Source organism: Dipodomys ordii, unplaced genomic scaffold, assembly GCF_000151885.1.
Source record: "Dipodomys ordii isolate 6190 unplaced genomic scaffold, Dord_2.0 Scaffold21, whole genome shotgun sequence".
Classification (NCBI taxonomy): Eukaryota; Metazoa; Chordata; class Mammalia; order Rodentia; family Heteromyidae; genus Dipodomys; species Dipodomys ordii.
In genome coordinates, this window is record NW_012267237.1 from 217,796 (window position 1) to 226,961 (window position 9,166).

The window sequence follows — 9,166 nt, forward strand, 5'->3', positions numbered from 1 at the left end:
CCCCCCTCCCCTTCTCCCCTTCCTTGTCCTCCCACTCGTCCCCATCCTCCCCGTCCCCGCCGCCCCCTCTCCTTCCCTGTCCTCCTACCCGTCCTTGTCCTCCTCCCCGCCGCCCCCTCCCCGTCCCCACTGCCTCCCTCCCCTTCTCCCCTTCCTCGTCCTCCCACCCGTCCCCGTCCTCCTCCCCGCTTCCCTCTCGTCCTCCCTGGGCCCCCCGTGAGTTCCCCTCTTCGTCTTCCACACCTCCTCACCGCCTTCCCCCTCCTCCTCCTCCTCCCTGCCCCCCCCAGCCCTCACTGCCCTCCTTCCCACCATCCTCCTCACCGCCTTCCCTTTCCTCATTCTCCCTGCTCACCCCCATACACACACTAATTCCCCTTTGTCCTCACTCCTCCTTACAGTCCTTCATCCTCCTCCCTGCCCCCCATGAATTCCCCTCTGTCCTCACCCCTCCTCCCTCCGCTCCTCTCCTCTCAGGAATCCTCTCTTCATAGCTCCACCTCCTCTAGTCCTCCTACCCTGACACACACACACACACACACACACGACAAGGCCACGGGGATGTAGTCTTAGGCTCAGGATTGAGATGCGGTTTCCAGCACTGTGAAAACAGACAAGGATCCCCAGTGTCTTCCACTGCTTCTGAGTGTGACTAATTCTAGTGACCTATGGCCAGGGAGAGATTTAACTAGTTCAGGTATGAATTCATACAGGCCTGGGGTGGAGCCAAGCAAAGCTTGAGACAGTGACAAAGGGGATTTAGCCTCTTAGAGGCTAGAGGGTTCCCCTAAAGCTCAGGGCAAAAGGGGGCATGTGGCTTCGGTCACAGTGGCAGGTCTGCTGAACAACAGTCCAGGAATAGTGTCGGAATACATGTGAATGTATAGTGATGGAAGACATGTTCTGTTCTGTTTGCTTTGCTTTTCGTGCACTTTTTCTCACAGCTCCCCTGGCCTTGATTTTGTAGGGTTGATAAAGATAGGAGTGGGGTGATATCGGACAATGAGCTTCAGCAAGCGCTCTCCAATGGTGAGTTGAAACCTGATAAGTTACTAATAAGCCATTTCCTTTTGGAGTCTCCCAAGTACGGGTCACTGTTAAAACCAAGTTGCTGTGGAGGTCTTTCTGTTCCATGGGTTCCTGGTTGTATTCATGACTCCTACCTTACTGAGCGCCAACAACTGAGCTTGATGACCTTGGAAAGTACCACCTGAGAAGTGGGGCTGGGATGCAGGTCTTAGGAGAGAAACGAGGTCTTGAATGTGTGGGTGAGTTAGTCCCAGCGCATCTGGGGAGGACCATCCCAGACACAGAATGTTTGAGGGGTCCATGTGGCCACTTTTTTTTTCTTTTTTTTTTTAATTTTATTTGTGAACATACTGTACAGAGGAGTTACAATTACATGGACAGGATAATGCGTACATTTCTTACCAAGCATTGCCATGTGGCCACTTTTGTGATGGGAACTGCTGAAACGTTAGAGCCAGATTGGGAACTGGGGGCTGTTGCTTCGGGGTGATAGGGAGGCGTTCTTATCGGCTGGGGGAATAATAAGCATTCTGGTGGGCTGGGAGGGCCGCGGCCCTCCCGTGGAGTATAGTGGGGGCTTTCTATGGAGTCATTGTTAGAGACACTGTCCTTCAAGTGAGTTCCAATCCCTCTTCTGTCTTCTGGTTTTGTATTGGTAGCTTACTTTGGAGAAGTCACTTCTACAGTCTGCAAGTGTTGGAAGGCTGATGTATATAGTGGACACACTTTCATGTTGTAGTTGGTTGGACAAGAGATTGGGCCCTTTGGCTGCAGTGCCTCTAGTGTTAGGACCATGCTATTAGCACATGATAGACATTTTGTTCTTTCTGAGAATCTGTGTTAAGTGAGGGGTGGTGTTGGCTACAGGCTGGGAAGGTGGCTCAGTGGTAGAGCCCCTGCCTTGCATGCACGAGACCCTGGGTTCAATTCCTCAGCACCACATAAGCAGAAAAAAAAAAAGCCAGAAGTGGCGCTGTGGCTCAAGTGGTAGAGCGCTAGCCTTGAGCTGAAGAGCTGAGGGACAGTGCCCAGGCCCAGAGTTCAGGCCCCATGACTGGACCCCCCCCAAAAAAATGAAGGCTACCATAGCACCATTTCCCACTGTCTAACCTGTGTGAACAAAGAATCTGGGTGCTATTTCAAAGTTTTGTTATTAGACAATTAAGAGATTACATTGCCTCTACCTTGGTATTATGCTTTCTTGATTAGTCTCTTCTGTAATTTGCATCTCTGAGTGTACGTCCTTCTCAGGGGAAATATTAGGTCGGTTTATTAGAAAGTACCTTGTTTCCCAGCAGACTGATGAAGCAAATCCTGGCCTAAAACTTGACAACAGAACTCCAACATGGTAGAGGGCTCCAATGGGGACCCTGAGGGAGGCTGCCTGGGTTCAAATCTTGGGCAGGCACACAGTGTAGAGAGAGTTAATAAAGGAAACCTAGGCAAGATGCTCTCAGGATGTTGAAGGTTGTTAGTTGTAGATACTGGTGGAGGTAATGTTAGTGCTGCTGCTATTGGCTAGCTTGGTGGGAGATTCAGTAATGTCAGTGATCATGGGTTCTACTTATGAGTATCCTATGGACACAACATAGGGTGCTCAGCAGAGTGTCCCCTACCATGGGAAGGGGAGACCACCTCACCTGCTCTGAGCACCTGGCGCTGCTCTAGTCCTCAGCAAGTAGTGGTCAGGACACAGCCTTGGTCACAGCTGTCACTCAGCCTTTGTCAGGAGCCTGCTTGAGAGAGCAGCAGCTGCCTAAAGGGTATTGAGACTTACCTCCTCCCGTAGTTTCAAAGATTAGCTCCTTCTGGGCCCCAGCGAAGTAGGGAAACCCTCAGCTCCTGTTGGGGTCCCTTTAGCCTTGCAAGGCCTCAGTTTGCATCCCCAGAGGGGTGGCAACCTGAGAGGCTGAGGCCACTGTTTTCTTTTTGTATCTTACACGACAGCCTTTTTTTGGCTTGAGTCTTGACGGTTATGTTTTCATCTTCAAGGTAGCTGCTAAAAATTTGAAGATGCATTTGTGGCCTCCTGGTAATGAGAGTTTAGAATTAGGAGGTAAATTTTCAGACTCGTTTCTTTCCCTCTTAATCCTCCTATTTTATGGATTGGCCAACATAAGTGAATTTTATTTTACTTTGTGTGCAAGTTTCTTTCATTTCTCTCTGGGCACCATGATAACCGTTCAGCCCATGGAGCAGGTGAGGTTGACCCCACAGCTCTGCCTTGTCGTCTGTGGTGCTGTTGGAGCAGAGCCAGGATGTCGCTTCAGAGGGGTCTGTGGACGCATGCGGCTCCTGTGCTCTGCCATTCTTTTCCTTGCCCTGGAACATTCCTGTGAGGTCTTGGTGTTTCCCTGTCTCTCTGCTTGCTAGCATCCCCACATGCTCTGCTGAGCCAGCCCTCTGCTCTTCAAGGCACCTGTATTTCTCTGTCCCCCTGCCACGTAGAGCATGTGCTTTTCTTTCCTGCCATGGTGTGTGCTGCTCCTACCCAGGCTACTATTCTTCATTCTGATGGACCCTGTCTCTATTTTCTGATGCTATAGCACTACCGCAGACAACAGACAGAAACTCATTTTGCTCAGCCTTGGAGGTTGGGAGGTCAAGAGCGTGGTGAGCTCTGGTCAGGGCTTCCAGGCTGGTCATTGCTTGGTAGAAAGTGGAGTGGCAAGATGGAGGCAAGGCCCTCTGTGCCCACCTCACCTCTGACTGCTAACATACCAGTGCCAGGTTCTGGGGGGAGCGGCTTTAAACCTCAGCTCTTAGGGGCTGGGGAGGTGGCTCAGGGGTAGAGTGCTTGCCTTGCATGCATGAGGCCCTGGGTTCGATTCCTCAACACCACATAAGCAAAAATAAAAAAGCCAGAAGTGGTACTGTGGCTCATGTGGTAGAGTGTCAGCCTTGAGCAAAAGAAAGGATAATGCCTAGGCCCTGAGTTCAAACCCCTTGTTTGGGAAAAAAATAAAAAGAAACCCCAGCTCTTTCTGGTTACTTGATCACAAGTACCATGAAGTTCACCGCCTTCTTGTGTGCAGGATCAGCATATTTGTGACTTAATAGATGCAAATCAATTCTCTCCATCTCCTTCTGTGAACTACCACAATATGGTTGAAACTACTTTGATTTCTGGTTCTGGGTTAGTCTAGTGTTTTGGAATTGAAGTCAGATTAAACTTTCAGGCATTTATAGGAAGTTGTAAATTCAAAAATAAAATAGTTTCCCACTTTAGTCTGAGATTCTGAGCGTAAGCTACCTGTAGCAGTTCAATTGACACATGCTGAGTATGTCTGTAGGCCCTTACTTGGGTCTCTAGGAGACAAGGAGCTACTGAGCAAGTACCTTTTTTAAACTTTCACATCATACTGGTCACCAGTGGCTCACGCCTGTCTTCCTACCTATCCTAGGCTGAGTACCTGACAGCCCAGGAAGGAAAGTCAGTGAGACTCTCATCTCCAGTAAACCACTCAGAAAATCGAAAGTGGCTCAAGTGATAGAGCGCTTGTCTGGAGCTGAAGAGCTGAGGGACAGCGCCCAGGCCCAGGGTTTAAGCCCCATGACTGATTTTTTAAAAAAGGAGGGAAAAACTTTCACATCATTTCTTTGGCTTGTAAAAAAACTAATCTCAAGTCTTTTGTGCTTTGAATTGGGTTTTCTAACATAACATAGTTGTGATTTGAGGAAAATTTTAAGTTTTTTTTAATGTTTCAGTTTTTAAATTTAATATACAAAGAGGTTGCAGTTACATAAGTCAGGTAAAAAGTGTGTTTGTGTGTATTTTTTTTTCTGCCAGTCCAGTGACTTGAACTCTAGGCATGGGCTCTGTCTCTGAGCTTCTTTTGCTTAAGGCTAGCACTGTACCACTTGAGGCACTGAGCCACTTCTGGCTTTTTCTATGTACTGAGGAATCGAACCCAGGGCTTCATGCATACAAGGCAAGCACTCTACCACTAAGCCACATTCCCAGCCCAAAAGTACATCTCCTTTTGGACAATGTCATCCCTTCCTTCACTCAAATGTTACTTTATTTTAAAGGTAATTTTATCAGAGTTATAGTGTCTATTAAGAGACTGGAGAGAACCCAGACTAAGGCAAGATAAGTCCTTGCCTTAGACCAACCCAATTACAGAGTGTTACTTTGTGCTGGAGCACAGGAGGGGTGTGATCTCCCCATGCCTGGTTCCTGGAGAGGGTGGAGGGAAGTTGAACTCAGCAGGCTGGGCAGCTTAGTCCCTCACATGGCCAAAATGACCAACTTGTCTACTTTGTGGGAACTGAGCTCCTAGAAGGTTCTGATGGAAAATTATTTTCTCCCCAGCTGCCTTTTCTCCCCAGCCGCCTACCCCAAAGGTCTTGAGCTGAGCTGTGCCATTCTACCTAGTTAAACCAAAAATACGATTTGTGGCAAACCTGTTTTTGCTTAGTGATTGACTACAGAGAAACCCTGGACCTTATCCTACTTTGGCCTAGGCCTGTGCTGCTTGAGTGAGGTTTATCCCTCAGGCTCTGGGAGCTCCCCAACTGCTGTTACTCCGTGTCTCTTGTAAGAAACTATCGCCATGATACTTAGCCTAGAGAATTGTTGACCTGAGAAGTGTGTCCCCTCTCCTGAGACACTCACCACACCAAAGCTCCACAGAGAAACAGTTAATTCCTAGGTTCTAGTGATTATATGGATGTTTGGCAGGACACGGAGAGCAGTACACACTTGATGCAGAAGAGAGGTGCTTAGTTGGGGCTCTTGAGTGCTCTCAGAGTCCCTAGAGCCTGCTCTCTGCTGGGAACCTCTGGCTGCTGGCTCTCAGGGGCTCTTCCTGTAGGTGAGGCAGTCAGGTGTCGTGTCAGATGGCTTTATTTTGTCAGGTTGGTGATGTCTGTCATTTGTTTTCAGGTACATGGACCCCGTTTAATCCAGTGACCGTCAGGTCAATCATCTGTGAGTATCTGTACAGACAGGCCAAGTCCTGCTGCTGCCTGGACCAACTTGTGCTTCCTTTTCTCTGTTTCTGGGATTTCAGTCAGATGGTGTTGGGTCCTTGCATTCCACCCTCCCTACCTCTACATCAACTCTCGCCTCCATTATGTTGTTTTTCTGATTTTTTTCACTTGAGTTACAGCTTAACTTGTCCTTTTATTCTCTAATGCTAAAAGTCCTAGATGTATAAAACTTCTGGAATAGTATTTAGTTGTCTTTAAGCCTTACTTGGTTATTGTTGACAGTCTCTTGCTCATTTTTGATTATACCTTTCACTCAAATGTATATGATGATGTGTTTTGTTTTAAGGGAGGGGATTGTGTGGCTTGAACTCAGGAGCTGGCCACTATACCCGAGCTCTTTTGCTCAAGGCTTGTGCTCTTTGAGCCACAGTGCCACTTCTGGTTTTGAGTGGTTAATTGGAGATTAAGAGTCTCACAGGGACTTTTTTGCCCAGACTGGTTTTGAACCACAATCCTCAGATCACAGCCTCCTGAGTAGCTAGGATTACAGACATGAGCCACCAGCGCCCAACTATGATTATCTTTTTTTTCCAGTCCTAGGGCTTGAACTCAGGGCCTAGGCACTGTCCTTTAGCTTCTTCTGCTCAAGGCTAGCACTCTACCACTTGCCACAGCGCCACTTCTGGCTTTTCCTGTGTATGTGGTACTGAGGAATCAAACCCAGGGCCTCATGCATGGTAGGCAAGCACTCTACCACTGAGCCACCTTCCCAGCCTATGATTACATTTTAAGTATGTTTTTCCTGAAAAAGTAGTTACTTATCCTTACTTTGCTGTGTTCCTCATGACCCCTGCCCCAGGAGTGTGATCTTCCTCTGGTTATGGTTCCTGCTGAGCCTCACATAAGTTTTTCTTTGTACTGTAGGTTTGTGTTTGGTTGAATTTAGTATGCACAAGCTGATGGCTTGAATGGCGAGTGGGCCCTAGAGAGAGCATGCTCAGTATTCCTGCTAGTCAGCTTGCTGGTTCTCAGTTTGGGTTTCTTCTTGCTGTACGGGGAGCAAGTATTTGAGGCCCACATGCAAGAACAGGGGATGGACCTCTGGCCAAATGTTCTCACAAGACGATCACCGTCTTTTTGGTTTCTGAAGGATTTCCTTTGCTGGGAGGTGGACTTTTCCTCTAGCCTTCTGGAGAGACAGTTCCCTTCCAGCCCGTTAAATAGACAATCTTGGGACCAGTACTTCGTTCCACAGGAGCCAGGACACATGCCCATTGTTCCCTCCTGTGAGCGCTTTGAGAAGGTTCTCAGTACTGTTTTGTGAACTCAGTGGCATTATGCAAAGTGTGTTGGTGTCCGACACGTGAGTTGGAGGCAGTAAAGACTTACTAGGTGGTTTGCTGGCTGTGGCCGAGCCTTCAGCACTAGGAAGATGGGGACCTTCTGGCAGAGGTCAGTCTGGAAGCTGGTCTGTCCATCCTCAACTGAAGGTGCTCTTTAGCATTTGCCTGTGTGCATTATGTCTGCACCACACCATGCATGCAGTTTTTGTCTCTGGGCATCCCTTGGTGTGGAGTTTATTACACATTCCTTCACTCGGATTGGCCCTGGTGGCCTGTAATTTTAGCTCTCGGGGCCTGAGAGGAAAGGATCATGGTTTAAAGCCAACCCAGGCAGAAAGTCTGTGAGGAGGCTATCTCCAATTAACCATGCTGGAGGCGTGGTTCATCAGCTGTGAACCACAAAAGGTGAGGGGTGGAGGCCCAAAATTCAAGCCTGAGTACCTCCCCCTACCCCTCAAAGTCACTGGATTGTCACAGTCTTTGTCCAGCCAAGGTCACTGCTACAGACACTAAATGATCCCTCATCTCCTCTACAGCAGGAACTCAATCTGAGTTTTTTTTACAGTTTTAGTCATTGTGTCATTATATGTAAACATAGTTATCGGTTCTTACATAAATACATGGTTCCAGAATTTCTCAGTTTTTTTTTTTTTTTTTTTTTGCTTTTGGAACCAGGGCTTAAATGAAGAACCTCATGCTTGCTCCGTTTTCTCAGCTGGTGTTCTACCACTTGAGCCTGCTGTTTGCTGGTTATTTTGTAGGTGAAGTCTGGTGGATTTCCTGAACAGGTAGAATTATAGGCATGAGCCACCAGTACCTAGCTACTGATTTTTTTTTTAACTACTTGTATCCCAGCATTTATATACTTTTTTCTTTTTTGTGCCAGTTCTGGGGCTTCAGAGCTTGGACTCACCCATCAGCTTTTTTTTGCTCAACACTAGCATTCTACCCTTTTTTTTGCTCAACACTAGCATTCTACCTCTCTAGTAGAGAGAAGCTCTACTTCTCACTTTTTGGTGGCTAATTAGAGGTCAGAGTCTCAAAGACTTTCCTGCCTGGGCTGACTTTGAACTTCAGTCTTCAGATCACAGCCTCCTGAGCTATGAGGATTACAGGTGTGAGCCACTGGCACTGGCTTTGTTTATGTATATATTTTAACATTTTGCATAATTATACATAAACATAGTTATCAGTTCTTACATGTTTGGGTCAAGAATTAAATTTTTTTAAAAATGAAAGTCATGGGCTGGGAATGTGGCTTAGAGGTAGAGTGCTTGCTTCGCATGCATGAAGTGCTGGGTTCATTCTTCAGTACCATATACTCAGAGCTGAAAGTGACGCTGTGGCTCAAGTGGTAGCTAGCTAGCCTTGAGCACAGAGAGGCTAAGGGACAGTGCCCAGGCCCTGGGTTCAAGCCCCAGGATTGACTAAAGAAAATTTAAAAAAAAATGAAAAGTCATTTTTTTTTTTAAAAAAAAGTATTGCAATAATTCAGGCAGTTTTACGGTTTTTTAAATGATTTTGTAATGATTATTTTTGTAACTATTCTAATTTAAGTCTAGAATTCTACCTTTTTAAAGTGAAGTATCAAATATTTAAAAGAATCTAAAAGTAATAGGACAACAAACAGCCTCTCTCTTCTTAATTAAAATATGGCTTCACTGTCCTAGCTGTGCTGAGCCTCGCGCAGGAGGTATGGCCCTGAGGAGTGAAAGGGGTAGGCCCTGTCCCAAGACTAGAAGCCAGAAGTAGGAGAGCCATTTACCTCCGCACCCCACTTTTCTCTTGGTAAAATGAGAGTATCCCCAGATGTCTGCTTTCTAGAACATATTGTAGTGTAAAAATTGTTTTTTTTTTTT

At 46.9% G+C, this 9,166-nt stretch overlaps 1 protein-coding gene across 1 annotated transcript in view; it reads left to right on the forward strand.

Moving 5' to 3' along the window:
* Pdcd6 (programmed cell death 6) overlaps positions 1-9,166 on the forward strand; it is a 26,610-nt gene that overhangs the window by 8,112 nt on the left and 9,332 nt on the right. Inside the window, exon 2 of the mRNA XM_013013820.1 lies at positions 968-1,029. Coding sequence (XP_012869274.1) covers positions 968-1,029 — 62 coding nt within the window. The remainder of the gene's footprint in view (positions 1-967; positions 1,030-9,166) is intronic.